At 49.9% G+C, this 21,098-nt stretch overlaps 1 protein-coding gene across 1 annotated transcript in view; it reads right to left on the reverse strand.

Annotated features, from left to right (window-relative positions):
* Positions 1-21,098, reverse strand: part of MYH11 (myosin heavy chain 11) — a 116,344-nt gene that overhangs the window by 47,832 nt on the left and 47,414 nt on the right. Inside the window, exons 6-7 of the mRNA XM_006910906.3 lie at positions 14,702-14,729; positions 3,332-3,434 (exon numbers count right to left, since the gene is read on the reverse strand). Coding sequence (XP_006910968.1) covers positions 3,332-3,434; positions 14,702-14,729 — 131 coding nt within the window. The remainder of the gene's footprint in view (positions 1-3,331; positions 3,435-14,701; positions 14,730-21,098) is intronic.

Consider the following 21,098-nt stretch of genomic DNA (forward strand, 5'->3'; position numbering starts at 1 on the left):
GAAAGTGCAAAACCTACCAGGAATACTTTTAACCAACTGCAGAACAAAGCTTCGAAGCAGGCTGCCTGAGCTCCATTCATCAGGTTAAATGCAGCCGAGACCGTACACAGCCCACTGGCCCCCTCTGAGGGAGCTTCTGTGCACAAACGCGGTCACGTGATTAATCGTGGCAGGAAAGGGCCAACGAGGTAAGTCATGCCGGGAAAGCAACGAGCTGCTCTTTGCCTCGCACCAGAAACCATGGCGGCTGCAGACCGGCCGGCCTCCCTGTCCAAGCTCTTGCTCCGGGCCTCCCTGGGAAGTGGTGGATTCTGAGGGTTTCCTCCTCGATCTCCATGCTGAAGTCCCTGTCCTTTTTTTTCAGGGCAGCAGGGCTGGGCTTAAAAGAACTTGGGGAAGGTTCTATGGTGGGGGGGAAAGGAAACACATAGCTTTCTTCCTGCTCCTCTGTACAGCAGGAGGGCACCGAGCAGCTACTTGCCTCTAAAGGGACAAAACAGGAAGCTGCTATTTAATTTTGTATTTATTTATTCACATGCTCTCCTCCTTTGCAGCTTCCAAAGAAGATGAGACCAAAGTGTCACCTCCAGGAAAATCCAGCTGCAACTGGAACCCCCCGTGACTGGGGCTCGTGGACACTTCGAGGAGAGCGGTGGGCTCTCCTTGGCTAGAGGGAAGTCTGGAGAGATCATCTCTCACCACGAACGTGGGTCCCAATGTCCCCTGAAAAAGCTTCCTTTGCTAGAGTGGGAATTCTGGCTGGCGGGCCCAAAAGGTCCTTCTTGGGAGAGCTTTCTACATGGGGAGCTGGTCCAAACTGCTCATTTTATGGGTGATGAGATTGTGACCCAGAGAAATTAAGTCACCTAGGCGAGGTCACACAGAAGCAGATCTCAACTAGAATCCCCATTCTCCTTCTGATCTGCCCATGACACTGCCGCCCATGACCAGGGCCTAACTAAGATGGACTGATCCTAGTACATGCTAGGGCCCCGAAGGTCTCTTCCAGGCTGGAACCCATCTGCCAGCCCCACAAGCTCTGCGTTAGAGTTTACACAGGCAAAGGTCCGAGCAGGGCCCGGGTGTGTGTCGCATAGCTGGGGCCTTACCGTGCCACCAAAGCTAGTGCATCGCAAACCCCAAGACTCATTGTCTCTGGAGCCTTAGGTCAAGCAACCAGCATGCAGAGAGAGACACGCACTGCACACACATGCATGAAGACACACCGGTGCGCGGGGGGCAGGGTTCAGGGGAGAAAGACAGGGATGACAGCAGGGAAGAGGGAGGGGGGCATGCCACGGCAGTGCCATTAACTGACTGTCAATCAAGCCAGGGAAGCTCTAGGGCTGGACAGTCCTAAAACACTCAACCTGATGGGACAGACGTCTCTAGGACGCGTTGGTGGGGAGGTGAAGAGACTCATTTTGAGCTGGGAAAATTCACTCCAGGCTGGAGGATGACCTTGGGGACTCCAATGGGAGTCTGGCAGGTGGTAAACGCACCCCCACACCCCGTGCTGACACCGGACACCCACAGGGACAGCATTTCGGTTCATTTGTAGGTTCGGGTTGTGAAACTCGGGATCGTAGCCCATTCTACCATTAGCTATGGGGCTCAGGGGGTGCGACAGGACCATGCAGATCTAAATCCACTCCGTGCCCCCGTACACACCAGGAAAACACTCTCAGTTACTCACGTAGGCAAGAGATGGGCCTTGCTGCGGTTGAACAATACAGTATAAAACAGACGTCAGTGTTATTTCAATCACACACATGTCAGGGTCTGGAGAACACATGATTTCAGCCCCCCCGAGGCAGCCAGCATTCCCCAGGATAACTAGGACAGCAGCGGCTTCGCTTAGATTCTGTTTCTTTCTGTTTCGCTCACTCCTACTTCCAATTTCTTAGAGACCCAGACATTTCACAGGTGTCCGTGGCTGCGGGACGTGGTGAGAAAGTTCAGACCCTATCAGGTGAGCACCTGTCTGAACTGTGTTTACTACAGGTGTAGGGGGAAAAGCGTCTGGTACGTAATAGGCACTAGACAAAGATCGGTCGTTACGGTTTCTTATTTTTACTGTTCTCAGGAAAGGAACAACAGTGGGAAGCAGAGGTTAACTGGCACGCCAGCCCTGGGGCTCTCTCTTCCTGCGCACCGTGCCAGAGACAGGTTAGAAACGCAGGACCCTGGGTTTTCTGCATTCGTTTGAGGGAGGAAGCTTCCCACAGCTGAAGCTGGTGCCCACCCCAGGTCTCTGAGGGCATCCAGACAAGCTGGTCTCTGTGGCTGCTCTAGAGTCACCTCTGAGTGCCAGAAGCAAGACATGGAATGGCAGGAACCGGTGACACCCAACCTATCTTCAGGCCGCCATTCTGCCACCTCCCCAGCCCCGGCCCTGCAGACAGAGGCACCAGCAAGTCCTTCAAGCAGCCCCACTGTTTGTCCCCTCCTCTGGGACAGATGAGGCGGGGCTAAGATGGAGGATGGACCCAAGAAGGGATCATTCTAGAAGCCTGCTTTTCCTTTCCTTCCAAGCCCTCAATCAAAACGTGTCACGGCGGGGTTCCCTGTATGATTATTTGATGACTCTCTCTCTTTCCCATGTGTCTGGAAACTCGGTGGCTGGAATGACAGCATCTCTGGGACTCACTGCTGGACTTCATCCTAGCAGTGCCTGGCACGCAGCAGATGCTCGGTCAAAGGCAGCAGCCTGAAGCCTACATTCTGAGTGACACCAGTATTCCCACCTCCTGGGGCCCCGGTCGGAGGGACACATGCAGAAATGACAAGGTACCACACTCTAGGGAGTTCACAGAGATTCATTTACAGCAATAGTCCTCAATCAGGGTGACCGCACCCCCCAGAGAACTCCTGGCCATGTCCGGAGACATGTTTAGTTGTCAGAACTGGGAGGAAGGGTGCTACCAGCAACTAGTGGCGGGGGGTGGCGGGGGGGAGGGTTGTTGTTGCTAAACACTCTACAGTGCACAGGATGGCCCCACAGCAGAGAATCATCTGGGCCAGGTGACAATGGTGCCACTATTAAGAAGCTCTAATGTAGAGTGAGAACCCTCAGTGTGATGGGGGGACCCATCCCGTTTCATGAAACAGGACCCCTCAGACAATGATCCCGGCCGAGGCGAGGAATAGTCCAGACCCACACAGGTCCCCAAGGTGGAAAAAGACCCCTATGTGTGTTGCCGTGGGGAGGGGACAGTTAACCTGAGCCCACGTTCTTACAAGGCTGAGTCCTGGCCCCCACCGCGGTCAGGCCACAAGCCCAGAGACTTGCCCGCCAAGGCACGGCCACTGACCAGGACCTGCCACTCACCGTGATGCTCGTGTCCTTCTTGCCCTTGTGGGAGGAGGCCACCACGGCCAGGTACTGGATGACTTTCTTAGTGTTCTCCGTTTTCCCGGCTCCAGACTCACCTCTGCAAGACATGGGAACAGTGACCCACCAGCAATCACTCTACACAGTGTTCTGTGGTTCCTTTTGCCAGATGGAGAAACTGAGGGGAGGTGACTTGCCCAAGGTCACACCCCGGGTAGAGGACAGGCGGGACCTCAAACCCTAGTCCAGCATTTCGATGTACCCCTCCTGAGAGGAGGTGAGAAAGGATTCGGATGAAAAGAGTGAGAGAGAAAAACCTGAGTTTCCCTACCTAGGTCCAAACTTAGGTTTACTTGGATTTTTCTTTTAAGTAGCCTGTAGTTTAGGGCAGTTTTAGGTTCACAGAATAACTGCGTGGAAAGTACACAGAGTTCCACATACCCCTGCATCCCCCTCATGTACAGCCTCCAATTATCAACATTCCCGCCCCCCCGCCCCCAGAGTGGTATGTTTGTCACAATCAGTGAACCTACACTGACACGCACACCGTCATTCCTCAAAGTCCGTAGTTGCCATCAGGGTTCACTCTTGCTGGGTTTGAACAAATATATAATGACAAGTATCCACTGTTATATCATTCAGAATGGTTTTACTGCAAATTATCTACTTTTAAAGGTATCAGTAGCTCTGTTAGGGATGGAAAAATTAGGCAAGAGGCAGCTTTCCAGAAAGAACGTAAGTATCTCCCTTTACCTTCTGGAGAGCTGCACTCTGATTGTCAGGTGGCTAATGATCTCAGTGGAGTAGCAAAGGATAAACCTGGTTGAAGTAATTTATGCTATAGTGTAAATGACTGATAGGTTTAGATCAGCAGGGCAATGTCTGTCTTATCAAAACAGTACTCCTAGAATACAAGGGTCTATTTTTCACCGAGATGACCTTCTTGAGCCCACTGTCTCTCTTGGCCACCAGAGATTGTCGTTGTGGGACTGTTTGATGCAAGAATTCCAGGCCTTGCCCCCGACTCCCACCATTCCCAATGAGAGGGAAGGACAGGGCCTCAGCCTAAACTCCCCTTCCTTCTCGTCGTTTTCCCTCATTTTCTTTTTTTGTTTTTGGTGTTTCCTTTCTTTGCTAGGCTCTCTCATTTTCTGAGCTCACTGAATATTCTGAAATGCAAGAGATAATTTTTTTTTTAAGCCTGGAAAAGAATTTGTCCACCCCGAGGTCGGCTCAAGGTTCTCCATGCTGAATCGGTGCCACCAGTGCTGGTGTGGTCCCTGCTCTTCTTCCTAATTAGGAAATAAAGAAATTAATTTGCTCTGCCAAGGGCCCATTAACAACTTTGCTCATGGTTTGAAAAAAGAGAAAGAAAAAAAAAAAGAAAGAAAGAAACATGTGCCTTTAATTGCTGGACCCAACTCTAAAGGCCCCATATTCCAGGAACAAGTGTCTGATCGCTAAGAACAAAGAAATGTCTCACACCGGGGTCAGCACTGTCCTCTCCCTTCCCATTGGACTTTATGCCCAATGGCCACATTATTCCACGCGGCCTTGGAGGCACTTTGTAAAATGGGAACCATGGAGGCATAATCTCCATTTTCTTAAGGGGCTCAAACCAAAAAATAATTTCAAACCAAAAAATAATTTTTAAAAAACAAATTTTAAGGACAGAATAGAACTTTGCAGGGGTGAGGAGTAGAGGCCATATGCTAGTTATTTCACACGCATTCTCTCCTTTACCTCCCTTTCCCCAATCCTGACGGTAGGGCATGTAACTTCCATGTTATTACAGAAGAGGAACGCTCGCCCAGAGTGGGTAAGCAACTTGCCTGAGGTCACACAGCAAGGCCAGCGCACGGTCAGAGTGGAAAATCAAGTCTCTGATTGTAACGTGATCAGGACTCTCCTACATTTTAACGAGTTGTTCCATGACACACAGGCCCCATCCTCTAAGAACTTGCTTTTGAGGGCCAGAGAAAGGGAAGGGGGAAAGGAATCGATATTTGTTGAAAGACTCCTATGCGCTAGATCACGACATGCTGGACCACGGCTGCCCACCCCCGCTTTCCCGCCTGATCTCCTCATTTTCCACCTTTGCCTCCAGCCTCTCCCATGCCCTCCCTTCTACAACAAAGACACCAGCATGACCATGACAGGGGCCCTGGCCTTCCACCTTGCAGGAGAGGGGAAGTGGGGTACAAACTCTGGGAATCTGCTTCTCTTGATGTGGGCTGCTTGGCTCAACAGTCTCCAAGTTCTATTAATAAAAATAAATCGTCCTGGGAGGTCTGCCAAAGAAAACATCCTAGGCTCCAGGCTCATGGGCGTCTGAAGATTGATGTGCTCAGGGCTGCTTCAGAAATATTAATCTTTGCTCTTCTGACCTCTGAACTCTGAGGGTGAAGATGCCTTGCTGGTGTGAGCACCCTACAAACCTCCATTCTGTTTCTTAGGGGACTTGGTTCCCAGCTCCCTCTTCCTGCGGGAGGACCTGGACTCATGACCACATATGGCCTCCTGACCTTGTAATTAACCATCCCTCTGCCCCAAGTCCTTCGAATGAGTCCAGCCCCAGTGCTGGAAGATGCTACCCCATGGCTGCTCGACCCCTCAGCCCCAACAGAGCCCGCCTCATGGGTGTGTGACTTGTGCAGTCCCACAGGGGTCACCCTGAGGAGGGCCCTGTGCTTGAGTTAATGCTCTTGTTGCCATCTACAAATTCTTAAATTTTGGACAAGGGGCTCTGCATCTTCATTTTACTTAACTTCATGAATCAGGTAGCTGGTCCTGGCTCCCAGGGTTGATCGTCATTTCCAATTTCAGCCAGTGGTCTGTCCTTGGTAGCAAAGCCAAACTGGCTCTGAATGTCAGAGCTGTTGAGTCCCTGGTCCTCACTGAGTCCCACCCTGCAGGTGGCAAGGTCTGGCGTTTGCGCTGTCTAACTCCTACACGCACTGCAAAGCCTCTGTTGAGCACTGCCTCTATTCTGAACACCGCCTCCAGCTCCTCCAGCAAGAAGCGAAACCTCATGCACCTGCAGCATCGCTGGGCCGACTAGCACAATGGCTTCAGGACCTGACTGCCTGAGTTCAAATCCCTGCTCCGCCAGTTACTTGTGTGACCTCGGGCAAGTCATTAACTTCCATGCCTCAGTTTCCTTATCTATAAGAGGCATATAGTAAAAGCACTTATGTGACTGTTGTAAGGATTAAATGAGTGAATATGTATATAACATTTAGAATGAAGCCAAGTACACAAAAATGCTTGCTACTATTACTTTTATAACATTTTTTCCTAATGCTTATATATTCTGCTTATATCATTATCTTCAATATTCACACCACCATTAAAATATAAATCATATATTTCCATGGTTTAAGCCAGGAGTCAGCCAAACCATTTCTGTAAAGGGTCAGGTAGTAAACATAGGCCTTGTGGGTCACACATCTGTCCCAAATACTCAGCTCTGTAGCATGAAAGCAAATGTGTAAACAAATGGGCATGGTTATAAAGTTCCAATAAAACTTTATTTTCAAAAAAAAAAAAAGAGACAGGGGCTACGTGTGGCCCACTGGCCAGTTTGCTGACCCCTGGCTGCGGTCTTCCAGTGCTTTCCTGTCCATTTAAGATTAAAGTTCAAACTCCTCCCCAGGACCTAGAAGACCCTGCCCTTTCTGCCCGCTGCTTTCTGACTTCAGGTCCCCACCGTCCTCCTCTTTTAATCCAGCCCCTCGCACACCCTCCTCGAACACGCTGCTCTCTCTCACCCTGGGCCCCTCGTACTAGCCCCTCATCCAGAGCCTCTGATTCGTTCACGCTGGATGAACTACATGCCAGACCAAATAAAAGGCATGTCAAAAAATTATATTCCTTCGATTTTCAATTTCTTGACTGCATAATCACCTGCAGCAAACTGGCTGATCTTGACCACTGATTAATTCTAAAAGCTTATACCCTGCTATCAACTTGTAGATCCTCAGCCACTTTTGGCTGATTCTAGCAATGGTCAAAATAAAATTTAATAGCAAGAGCTAAGCTGTTGGTGGTTCGGGGGTGACTGGATGCACTTTCAGATAAAAGTTGATTGGTTTGGGCATTTCCCTTATCAGAATGCCCGATGCCTACTCATTGAGCATTGGCTATGTGCAGGGCAGCGTGCCAGGGGACGGGGAGACAGTCCCCATCCATGACGAGCACCTACGACGACCTTACATTCCAAGAGAGGGAGACAGACAATAGCCAAGGAAATAAATAAATAATCCAGATCATCTGAGGTGGCGTTATTGCTACATCAGGTTGATGGGATTGGAAGGGCTGAGATGAGGCAGCCACTGTCGATGGCAGCATTTATGAGTGAAAGGGACCCAAATGCTCCTATTGCCCATCACTTCACTTCCTCAGCCTGGAAAGTTGGCTAATAATCTGAGGTCCCTGGTCCCAGCGTGGGCTCACTCCCAGGAGCCAAGACCAGGGGCCCTTTCATCAACCCCTGCAGCAATGAGGTAACCTCAGAAGTCCTTCTGACACAGGGTCTGCACTGGAGGGCCAGCAATCGCGGGGGATGAGCCAGATACTCTCACTGCAAAATGTGTGTCAGGACCTCTAGGGCCCTCCAGCCCTCCCCCATATCATGTTTCTCACCCCTCTGAGCCCCTACGTGGGCTGCGGGCCGCAGAGGCGCTGCCCTTCAGCTCCTTTCCTCTGCTGGAGGAGGCTCTACTCCCTGACACCCTCAGAGCCCCATCTGCCAAGCCTCCTCTCCACCCCAGAGCAGACGGGCATGCACAGCTCAGATTCAGCCATTCCTTCAATGTCCCCTGTGTAGATGGCCTGAGACAGTGTGTCTATCCCTGCCAGCTTGCTGGTTGGCCCAGCTGCCTCACAGACACCCAAGACACTAGATATAAACATAGTTATCCCCAGCTCCACCCTAGGCCACCGAGTTCAAAGTCTCTGGGGGTGATGCTGGACTATCAGACTCTTGAACCATTTGGGGACAGAGGTCCCACACCAGGGGTACATGGTTAAGAAAAATGTATCACCTGAACAGTAAAGTAACCGTTTTCACAGGTTATTCCATCTTTACTTGGGATAATGCCGCAGAAGAAAATTGAAGTTAAAACCCTGGCAGACACGGCCTTAACCAGGCAATGAAGGTTAGCATCGCCAGTGACAGGTCACGCTAATATCACGTGGACGTCAAGTGAATATCATGTGCCCCTGAAATGTGATGAAGAATGTGCTTTACCGCTGTGCTATTCCTCCCCAAAACACATAACCCTGTCTAATGACAAGCATATCATCGGACGAACCCAAACCAAGCTCATTCTACTAAACTCTGATCAGTCCTCTTCAATACTGGCAAGGTCAAGGACAACAAGGGAAGTCTGAGAAACCGTCACAGGCAACAGGAGCTTAAGGAGAGAGGATGACTAACTGTAACGTCATATCCTGCAGGGGATCATGGAACAGAAAAGAGGACGTTAGTGGAAAAACTAGTGAAATCTAAATAAAATCTACAATTTGACTGTCAAGTCCCAGTGTTGCTGTCTGACTGTGACAAATGGACCACGGTGATGTCTCATGTTAACGGCAGGGGAAACTGAAACTTGAGTGAGATATGGGAACTCTCTACACTATCTTTGTAACTTTTTTGTACATCTAAAATTATTTCAAAATGAAAATTTTAGTTTTAAAAGTGATTCCTTTTAAAGAACACTATTAATCTAATAACGATGTGCACGTACAGCTGAAATGATAACCATGGTGCCAGGCAAAGGAGGTTGGGGAGATGTAACTGTCTTGCTCCATCCAGTTTGGACGTGGGTCGGCAACATAAATTCTTTTTCAAGACCAAATTCCTGAATCAGGAGCATTAAATGCCATGCACCACCTTGGCGTTTGTGATCCTACTTCTGGGAACCCAACCTCAAAGAAACATGCAGAGAAGTTGCAGAAAAAGTTCTGCCAACAAAATTAATTCAAGATGAAATTAAAAGCGACCTAAAAATCCAACACTTGGGATCCGGTTAAGTCGTTCAATAGCTCCATGGAAGATCAGCGGTCGTTTGAAGGGATATTTGGAAATAACGTGGAAATGTGATTTTTTTGTAATGCTAAGTGGGGAAAAAAAGCGAGAGAAAAAAGTGTGCACACGACTGAATTCATGGCTGTGTTTAAAACTGCCTAGGAAAGAACCAGAAGGAAATACACCCAGGTTTACTTGGGTGGTGGATTGTGGGTGACATTTTCCCAGTGTTCACTTCTGGGTATTTATCTGCATTACTCTCCTAGGGGAAAAAAAATAAATACATATTTTCACGTGGATTTTAAGTTTTAACTTAATTTTAAATGAATAATTCTTCATTTATTTTGTCTTTGTGGTAGGACAGAAGTAAAGAGAAAAGGGAGACTGAGAGAAGCTAACGGATGCGCCTGAAGCTGGGGTCAGCCGACTTTTTCTACGAAGGGCCAGACAATAAACATCAGAGGTTCTGCGGGGCATAAATGGCCTGTTACAACCTCTTAACTCTGCTGTAGTGCACAAAAGCAGCCACAGATGACACAGAAATGAATGGGCATGGCTGTGTTCCAATAAAGCTTTATTTACAAAAACAGGAAGCGGGCTGGATTTGGTCTCAGTGCCTCCAAAAAAAGCAAAGCTCAGCAGAACTTCAACTAATGCAAACTGCCACCACTGCATCGGAGCATCAGCTGACAATCACGGGGCACCTACTATGCACTCAGAAGCGTGCTCAGTTCTTCCCTACAGTGCTCCTTCAGTCCTCCCAACAACCCCGGGAGGTCCCCATTTTACAGATGAGGAGACTGAGGCTCGCAGGCTTAATCGACTTGCCCGAGAACTGCCAGCATGTAGCAAAGTGGAAAAGCTAACCGAGATCTGCCTCCAAGGCTCACCACCTAACCACAGCTGCTGCTCTCTTGAGATATCTATGTCCCTTTGTCCCTTCAACATTGCACTGTGTCATCCAAAAACACCTTTAAAAATCCTGTAGGCCTTCACTAGAAAGTAGTTCTTCAAAACCAGGGTGGAAGGGATAAGGGGAGGTAGGGCCTGGCTGGGAAGGAACTCAGGCTCTGACTGAAGCATCCAATGCAAAGCCCTCAGAAGCCCTACAGTTCTTTAAGAATGAGGCTGGCCCCAGGAAGAGTGGCAGAAGACAGCGACTGGCCTGAGTCACCTCCCCTGGAGGGGAGAATGGCCGAGACCAGTGTCTCCGGACGCTGAGTCTGAGCAACCCAAGCGGGGAGTGCAGGGGAGGAGCAGTTTCCAGGTGACTCATGCAAGCCCCCCAGACGCTGACAGCATCAGCGCTCGTCCCCAAGTGCACTTCCGGCCTCTCTGAACGGTCAGAATGATCCGATCTACCTCTGGTCCACAGCCTCCCCACAGCCTGCAAGGCCCTGCGTGACGGCCTGCACCGCACCCCACATCACATCCTCCCACCCCCCACCTTCCTCCCAATGCACCAGCCCCTCACTTCTCCCAAATTCTGCCCAGGGCTGGCTCCCTGTCACTCAGCTCTGAGCCCATACTCTGTAAGTGGCAGAGCCAGCACTGGCAGGTTGCAAAGCTTTTTCCCTCAACCGATGTGCTAAATAGAGAAGATCCCCACCATTCCCCACTCTGATGTCCACAGTCCACGGCCGGGCAGGGGCCAGTGAGGACTGCTGCTGGCTCATCAGTAAAGGCCAATGAATGGGGGCTGGACTCCCCGACTGGTCTCAAGAAATTTAGCTCCAAGTCTCACTATCCGCAAAAACTTGCTGTGTACCTCTGGGAAAACCTCATTCATTCTCTGATTTCCTCTATAAAAATGAGGTAACTGGGCTTAAACAGTGGGTTTTTGCCTCTGTTCTGCTAAGACACACATGCTAGGTATGATAATAATAGCTTACCTGGCCGAGAATCAAGCCAAGCCCTAAAAGCCAGATAGAATATATTACAGGGCTTGGTACTTAGACAGACAGACAGACAGACAGACAGACAGACAGACACAGACACACACACAGACACACACACACACACACACACACACACACTGATTTATGTAAATACATATATACTTATTTACATATATTCATCTAATCCTCACAGCAACCCTGTGATTTAAATACCATTATTATCATATATATTCATTTAATCCTCACAACAGCCCTATGAATTAAGCACCATTATCATCATCCCCATTTGCCTACTTTACAGGTGAGAACATGGAGCCATGAAGGGGTCATATTTTGCGCCTGAAGCTCGAAGCTAGTGAGGCAGAGCCAGGATTGCAACCCAGGTGGTCTGGGTTTTAAGCCCCACTCTGAAGAGCCTTTCAATGACATGTCCTACTGACAACCCCAGGCCCTGGCCATGGATGCACCTAGAATCTGAACAGACTGTCCCTTAAAGACATCTGCAGAGATGTGGAGTCTCGTTTAACATGGAAGTTGGGCACTAACAGCACATAAGTCAATAAGATCACAGAAAGTTAACTTTTAAAAATCTCTTAAAACAAGGGTCCCCACCCCTCGGGCCACGGACCAACACCAGTCTGTGGCCCGTTAGGAACCGGGCTGCACAGCAGGAGGTGAGTGGAGGGAGAGCGAAGCTCCATCTGTATCTGCAGCCACTCCCCAGCGCCAGCATCACCACCTCAGCTCTGCCTCAGATCATCAGGCATTAGATTCTCATAGGAGCACCGGTGCCAAAAAGGTTGGAGACCGCTTCCTTAAAACAACCTCAAAGTAACACATCCATGACTTCATAGGCAACACCTGTACAGCATCCTGTGTATAAATGCCAACTAGACGCGGGGATCCTGAGTGTGCAATGTGGACAGTGCTGGAGAGAGCATGCTGGGCGTGCCCAGATGCTCACGCTATAAGCAGCACTTGGAACGAGCTCCGTGGGGGGACTGGCAGAGTCCTGTGGCCCATTCCCACCTTCACTCCGGTTCATGTCATCCATCGAGGGACGGTGGTGACTTCACCTGAGCTACATAAACAGGTGTTTGTTTTCCTCCTGAAGCACATGGTTTGGTCTAAGTTACATGTGCAACTGTGAGACACCAGTGCCAACTCCACTTGTAATGGCCACGGCCACCCCTGACATACGTGACTGTCGTTGGCCTTAACCTGCCTGGCTGCTCGTTGCTGATCCAGTTCCTCACCATACTCATCACCCCGCCCCCTTTACTCTCCCCTTCAAAGCAATATCTGGAATACAAGTGAGTGAAAGGGGGATATTGTTACTGAGACCTTCTTGACTCCACTTTCATTTTAAATAAAGCAGCTCATTCCAGATTCAGATGCTCCAGGACAATTTCTTGCAAGTAACCGCTGTGCACGCTGTGGCACAAACTGCAGGCTTAGTCATCTCGGAGGACCCTTCCAGACCCAAGGTTCTGGGACAGAGGTTGTGAGCTGGTGGCTCACTGGCCAAAGACAACATACAAATGGATTTTATTCGGATGGTGCTCTGTATGTGTGTGTGTGTGTGTGTGTGTGTGTGTTCATGTAAATTGTTTGCCAGTGTTTAAAAACTGGAGATTTCATATAAACTCTAGATTTCCAGCTTCTGTTGAAACGTAGGGGAGTCTGGAGACACTGGACCATGGCAATCTATGGCGGGCTGGAGAGGAATCACAGCTGGACCCTTAAATGGGCCATTTTCTCCAGATCACCATACTCCCCACCACTCCCTAGCATCACACGTGATCCTTTTCATATATTAACAGTACTATATTTAAGGACTTTGTTTGGCTTGGCTTTATAACCTGTCCTAGATGTCTTGCCCCAGCTCTTCTCCCACAGAGGACTTCTGCTGGAGGACATGCTCTGATCAAGCTCTGGGATCTGTTTCACAAATAGGACGTGTGCCATCTGACCTCAGGGGCTTTGCACATGCTAGAAACGCCTCCCCTCTTTTCTCTGCCACATCTGCTGAAATATCGCTTCTTTGGAGAAAGCCTTTCTATTCTCCCCAATTAGAACTCCTCCTTTTGACACGTTCTCCTAGTTCCTTACATGTCTCATTCTTTGTAATTTTCAGTTTGTAATTACACATTTACTCGGGTGATTTTAAAAATGTGTACATATTTTTAAGTGCCTGAGAAGGTAGTATCTTCATAGTGTCACATAGTAAATTCAAATAGTACAAAAGGGAGTGTGTGATTATTGTCCTAGTGGCCATCCTCCTTCGTGAGAAGGGGTCATATTTATTTCTGGTTCACTCCTATGTGCCTGGTACTCTCCAGGGCACCTGGCCCCTGAAACCTGCTGAATGAGTGATGACGGCAGTGAGTGTAGGGGAAGAGATGGAAGAGAGGCATATTCACGTCCCACTGCTGCTAGAACAAATGACCACGAACTTGGTGGCATAAAACCACACAAATATACCATCTTACACACTGGGGGTCAGAGGTCTGACATGGATCTTACTGGGCTAAAGCCAAGCTGCCGGCAAGGTCGCGCTTCTTGCTGGGAGCGCCGGGGGAGAAGCTGCTTCCTTGCCTAAAGGCAAGAGGCTGTTCTCATCGTTGCCTCTCCCCCTTGGCTTCCTGCCTCTTCAAAGCCAGACCGGTTCGCACAGGGCACCACCTTCTGGCTTCCCTCCTCGGCCTCTCTCTCCTACTTTTAAGGACTTTGTGCTTACACTGGGCCAATCTGGATAATCCAGGATAATCTCCCTATTTTAAGGTCAACAGAGTGGCAACCTTATAACCACCTGCAGCCTCTATCGCCGATGCCGTGTAACCTGACGGATTCGCAGGTTGCAGGGATTAAGATGTGGAGGTCTTTGGTGGGGTGGAGGCATTACTCTGCCCACCACAGGAGGGATTTCCCTCAAGGGTGAAGGTTCTCTGAACAATTCTAAATTGAGTTAATATCTTCTGACCATGTACCCAGGTCTTCAAAGAAACAATGACACCAACAACCAAATATGGCACAAACGTGGTTGCTAATGGTGAAAATGTAAGGCGATTGTTTAACACAAGCCAAGACATTTTCACCAACAGAGATGGCATCTGCCTTCACAGAGCTGTCATGCAGTTAGATATGCAGTTAGATGCAACCCTGCATGTCAAATGTTTAGTTCAAGGCCTGGCACACAGTAAGTGCTCAATAAATGCTATTTTAAAAAACGGGCCACACAGTACAAGAAGGCACCAGGTATCATGGACAATTTTGGTGTGCCTGACTCAGCATGAGAACTTCTGTTCCACAAATGCTTAGGGAGCATCTACTCTGTCCCGGATACAGATACGCTTAGAAAGGCGAACAAATCAAAGAGCTCTCCCCTCGTGGAACTTTTTTGACTCCAGAAAAACAAGAAAAAGCATCTCCACTTACGTGCACAGAATGGACTGGTCCTCTCGATCTGAGAACAGAAAGAAAAAAGCCGTGAATTAGAAGTAGCTCTGAGCTGAGGGGCTGGATACGGTGTCTCCCAGGCCTCCCATTCTAGCTCCTGCATGCTGGTCCCACCAGGGGTGACAAGGGGCCAGCTGGGCTCACTGCCCAGGGCATAAGGGATAAGACCAAAGCCAAGTGGGCAGCAGGGCTCTTTTAGATACTCCTCCCAGTTCTGAAGTCCTGGAGGCAGCCCCAGAAGGATGCTAGAGCCTGCCTTGTTCAGGAGGCAGTGATCGTCCCAGCCTCACTGGCCATAGAGGGTCCTGGGAGACCCACTCTGCCCAGACTGGATCATGGACAGAACAGACTTTAGATCCAGACTGGGGTCCACTGGCTCTGCGGCCTTGGGCAAATATTCTTAACCACTCCATGCCTCAACTCCTTCATCTGGAATATGGAGTAGTGGACATTTCTGGTTAAAAATCCAGTATCCATTCCCTCTTCTTCCGGGAAGACCATCCTGTGTCCTTTAGGAGACATGGCCCCTGTCCTGCCCCTGCCATCATGTACAGTCTCGGAGCAGCTGTCCCTCAAACTCCCTCAGCCAAGAGGTGAGAACAAGTCCCAGGCTCTGTCGATCAGATTCTCCGAACTGGATCAAGGACAGGAAAGCACAGTGTGTGGACAGAGAGCCCTGCGGGGGCCTCACTTCCTGCTCCCAGAGCCCGAGCTGCCCCAGTTTCTGTCATTTCCTGAGGCTGGCTCCCCAGTCTTCCCTCCCCATCTGTGAGCTCCCAGATACTTCTCATGGACAGAACAGACTTTAGATTCCTTTCTAGATAAGGTGCCGAGTTGTTGGTCTCTGTGGCTCACCGCCAGAGAACCCGGGCGGGTACAGAGGGCATCGTGAGATCCAACGTGATTAAGCAGGCATTACGGATCACCTTCTACTCTTAAAGTGGCCCCGGAGGGCGGAGCCAGGTTCTGGAGCCCATTTCCTCCTCTATGAGAAATGAGGGCAGGGCTACCAATGCCTTTAATCACTAACCGACGAACCGTAACAGATATCAGAGCCCCATATCCACTGATGGAAACTGCCAACGCAGCAGACGCTTCTCCAGTCCATTCTCTGGCTCCACTGCCCCTCGCAGAGCCCAGCCCCTCTTGATCAAAGACCTCCCCCCAAGGCATTCCACGGGATCTTTCCAACACGCCGAGCTGCCCCATCGCTCCAGTCCTTTCACTTGGGACATTACTTGAAAACGTAAACATAAATTTACCGTATGACCCAGCAATTCCACTCCTAGGAATCTACCTAAGAGCTCTGACAACATGGGTCCCTGCGAGACTTGCACACGAATGTTCACAGCAGCGTTATTCTATCTAAAACGTGGAGACAACCCAACTGCCCATCAGCGGGTGAATGTGGTATTGCCAAGCGACAGATGTCAGTCAGTCATAAAAAGGACAAAGTGCTGAGTCTGGCTGCAGTCTGCACGACCCTCCAACACACTGTAGAAGAAGCCAGACACGAAAGGCCACATGCTGTACAATTCTGTTTACGTGAAATATCCACAATAGGCAAATCCATCGAGACAGAGAGCACAGCAGTGGTTGCCAGAGGTTGGGGGTGGGGTGACTACAAGTGGGCATGAAGGGTCATTTTGGGGTTCTCAAACTGGACTGTGGTGATGTTTACATAACTGTCCATTTATTAAACGTCAGTGAGTTTTACACTTAAAGTAGATGAACTTCTGATATGCAAATTTCATCTTAATTAGCTGTTTTTAAATCTGTCCATGGCTCCCCAGTGCCTTTCGAAGAGGCCCTCCTGAGCATGGCTTCCAAGGCCTCCCATGACTGGCTGCTGCCCGGCCCCCAGCCTTGGTGCCTCCATCTCCCTCACTCTTCATGCCCCAGCAACCCCACCTGGATCAGCCCCTTCACACGCTCCGTCCTCTGTTCAGACTGTCTCCTCTGCAGAGTAGGCCTTTCCTTTCTTTTCCTGGTAACTTCCTGGCCCCTCAGTCTCAAAGATGCCACATCTTCTAAGAAGCCTTCCCCACGGTGATGAAGCCAGGGGGTGTCTTGGATGTAGGTCTCCACCAACACTCCCAAGCTCTCACCAATAGTCAACCTTGCTAAAGGGAATAAGTATCCACAAGCCCCCTGAAATAATCCACTGCTGCCTTCAAGCCCTTCCCAGATAGAAACCCTGAATCTGTCACTAGTTCCTGCCCATCCGCAAGACAGATGCTCCACCTTACAGTCCAACAGCACCCATGCTTTTCTCTCTGCCTCTCTCCCCACAGAACCATGAACCCTCATAGGCAGAAGTACCCAGTTATGGACCTCACTTCCCCCAGTTCCTGGACCCTCAGCCCCCAAGCTCTGAGCCCCTGACACAGAGAAAGTTTAGCTTGTGAGCTTTGAAAAGAGCCAATCCCAAATCTACAGCACATGAGCTCCTTGAGAGAAAAGCTCAATATCCGTGCAAGAAACGGACTCATTCGTTCATAGATTCATTCGACGAATACTTTTATGGCATCTACCAGGTATCAGGCACTATGCGAGGCCCTGAAAATACCACATAATGGTATCTAACACTTAGCACCTCCTCTGTGCCATGCATTGCTTTAAGTATATGCCTATATTAACTCATTCAACTGTCACACACCCTATGAGATAGACTTTTTACCTCCATATTACAGATGAAGAAATGGAGGCACAGAGGAGTTTAAAAACTTGCCAGTCACACTGTGGAGGCATCTGGATGAGGCAGGATTTGAATCCCACACCTACTTTTTGAGCACCTGTTTACTGAACACCTATTATGGGCCACACACATTGTCAGGTACTTTCCATGTGTGGCCTTTGATGCTGACTCTCTTAGGGTTGAGGAAACTGAGGCAGGTAGCCTAAAGTCACACAGCCACTTCATCGACCAACCTGGGTTTTGAAACACTGTGAGTCAGGCTGGGCTCTTCCTGCTTTTCCAGGATAGTGCACAGGAAGGGGAGCATGGGTCCTGAGGGGCCCATTCTCCAGGGGGATTAGCGAAGGCACTGGGGGACCAGGCAACTTGAGGAGACTCGTAGGGACTACCCAAAGGCAGGAGTGAGGCCTCCTCCCCAGGCCAGAGAAGCAGCTGCGCTAAGGTCCACAGTGGGAGGAAGTGGCCTCTGGGATGGAAGGGTCTGCTTCCCAAGGATCAGAGCTCAAATCTGTACACCTGTCCCATCAGCACCGCCACATCCGGCCTAAGAACAATCGCTTCTGGCCCAGACCCTTCTCCCCCGTCTTCCTGCTTCTGCCTGTGTCCCCTCCACCCTCACAGGGCAGCCAGAACGATCGTCTCTATCCTCTTATAAGTTTGAAAAACGGTGGTAAAATCTACATAAAATTTACCATTGTGACCATTTTTCAGTGTACAGCTCAGTGGCGTTAAGTAAATTCACACAGTTGAGCAACCATCACCACCCTCCATCTCCAGAACTCCTCTCGTCCTGCAAAACTGAAACTCTGTCCCCAATAAACACGAAGCCCCCGTTTGTTCTTTCCCCAGACCCTGGCGACCACCATTCATTCCACTTTCTGTCTCTGAATCTGACTATTCCAGGTACCTCATACAAGTGAAATCGTACAGTATCTGTCCTTCTGTGACTGGCTTATTTTACTGAGCACGGTCTCCTCAAGACTCATCCACATTGTGGCATATGTCAGAAGGTCCTTCCTTTTTAAAGCTGAATCATATTCCACTGTATGGAAATGCCACATTTTCTTTTTTAATCCATTCATCTGTTGATGGACACTTGGGTTGCTTCTACCTCTTGGCCACTGTGACTAGTGCTGCTATGAACATGGGTGTGCAGACATCTGTTGGAGTCCCTGCTTTCGCTGCTTCTGGGTACGTGCTCAGAACTGCTGGGTCACGTGGCAATTGTTTAACTTTTTGAGAAGCCACCACGCTGCGTTCCATAGCGGCTGCACCATTTCACATTGCTACCAGCAGGGCTCCAGGGATCCAGTTTCTCCATATTCTCATCGACACTTATTAATTTTGGGGTGTTTTTTCGGGTTTTTTTTTTTTTTTGAGAGCAGCCATCCTAATGGGTGCGAGGTAGTATCACGTTGCACTAGAGGAATCTTCTTAAAAGAGTTGGACCATGCCATGGCATTGCCAAAAACAGCTAGAGAGTCCCAGTGGCCCCCAGTCCCCCCACCATGGCCTACAAGGTCACGTGTTCCCCACCCGCCTGCCACACTGGCACCACCTTCTCATTACCCCCACTCAGCTCCTAAACGGCTGCCTGCTTCTCACGGAGAACACTCTCGCCCCAGCTCTCGCCATGGCCGACGCCTTCCCATCATCACAGGGGCTGACATGCCCAGAGAAACCTTCTTTAACTCTGTCCTCAGGGGTGCACGCCACACTCCTGGGCACTCAGGTAATTAACCTGTTTATTTCCTTCACACCACTTAGGCCCATCCGGAGTAACTCTATGTGTTTGTCTGTCTGTCTCCCTAACTAGAAAGCAAACTTTATCGGTGAAGAGGTGGCTTCTCTGTTTTGTTTAACATTGTATCTCTAGTACCGGGCACATAGTAGGTGCTCAACTCTATTTGCTAGATGGATGGATGGGAGGATGGATACATGGGAGGATGGATGGGGGAATGGGAGGATAGATGGGTAGGTGGGTAGATGGGAGGGAGGGAGGGAGAGAGGGAGAGAGGGAAGATAGGAGGATGGATGGATGGACGGGAGGATGGACAGGATCAGAAAAAGTCATGCCTGTGTATCACTGGGAACTAGAGAGGACAGTAATGACCCCATAGAGGGGGGTGTCTATCACATAAAGAAGATCTGGCCCACCCCAGGGCAAGAAGAATGAGATGACTGGGCCAGCTCCACGCATCCTATGCCCACCTCCAATCAATTCTCTCTTCCCTCAGATTACAGAGGCACATCCTGGTGACCTGGTGGGACCAAATGCTCAGGACGAAAGGCAGGAGAGCCAGAAGGCTGTAATTCCTCTCACTCGCTCTCACCCTTTCCACCTTCAGGTGGTGGCATGGGCCACGGCTGCCTGCAGGGGACATGCTCAGGGGGTGCAGGGAGGCTCGACTCAGGCAAGTCCGACTTGTGAGCTGAAGGTCAAGGGGAGGCCTTGTGGGGACAGAAAGAGGGAGGGCCTCCTCTGGCATCAGCACACAGTCCCACCTCCTGGTCCAGCTGCGTGGATGCCCATTCGGCCTATATTCCCAGGCTACTCCACAACCCCTCAAGTAGTGCCCCCATCAGAAAGGCCCCCATGTGTACCCAAAGACAGACACATATGTGGGTCACTGCGACAGTTATCAGCATAGCAAAAGACCAGAACTAAACCATTTAACTGACTCATCAGCTGAAGACCAGTTAAATAAATTCCGGTATTTATTCTGGTATGGCCGGATAATGGCACACAAGGCAGCCTTCAAAAAGAACCAAGCAGATCTTTGTGGACTGACACAGAACAATCTCCAAGGTATATTAAACTAAACAATAAAAGGCTAGGTAACATAGCATTACACCTTCTGTGTTTTAAAAAGAGGGACGGAACACACATGCACGCGCACACCCTCAGACATCTGTACATGCACCAGATACAGCGTGAAGCCCCTCGACACAGCCGACAGAGACGACAGGGTCCGAGGGAGAGAATCAGGACGGGGGGAGACCTACTTTCTCCTCATCTACTTCTATCCTGTTGATGCCGGTGCAATGAGTCTATATAACTGTTCCCTTATCCCACCAAAAATGGCCAATGTTGTAGTTTTTATTGCTCTTGAGGAAACCATAGCCAATGCCTAGGAAAGAGAACCGACGGCCAGCCCGTCTCTGGAGCACTCACGGCGCCACGGGCCTGCGCTGAGCGCCTTCTGTGCTCAGTGACCCATTTCCCTCCCACGGCGGCCCCTGATGCGGGCACTGCTATCACCTCCATTCCACGGATGAGGAAAGCAGAGCGCAGAAGTGAGGTGACGTGCTCAAGGTCACGGCGGTGGGTTAAACCTCGGTCCCAAAAGATGTCCACTCGGAAGGCGACTTTACTTAGAATAAGGGTCTTACAGACCTAATTACGGATGAGACCATCCTGCATTTAGGGTGGGACCTAAATCGATGACCAGTGTCCTTAGTTTAAAGAAAAAGAAGAGGGAGATAAAAGACACAGGGAGAAGGCCATGTGAAGGAGGAGGGACAGACTGGGGTGACGTGTCCACAAGCCAAGGACACCAAGGAGCGCCTGCAACACCAGGAGCGCGGCACGGGCTGGACTCTCCTTCAGAGAACCAACCCTGCTGACACCTTGATTTCGGACCTCCAGCCCCCAGAACTGTGAGTGAACAAATTCCT

The sequence above is a fragment of the Pteropus alecto genome, unplaced genomic scaffold, assembly GCF_000325575.1.
Source record: "Pteropus alecto unplaced genomic scaffold, ASM32557v1 scaffold34, whole genome shotgun sequence".
NCBI classification, from domain to species: domain Eukaryota; kingdom Metazoa; phylum Chordata; class Mammalia; order Chiroptera; family Pteropodidae; genus Pteropus; species Pteropus alecto.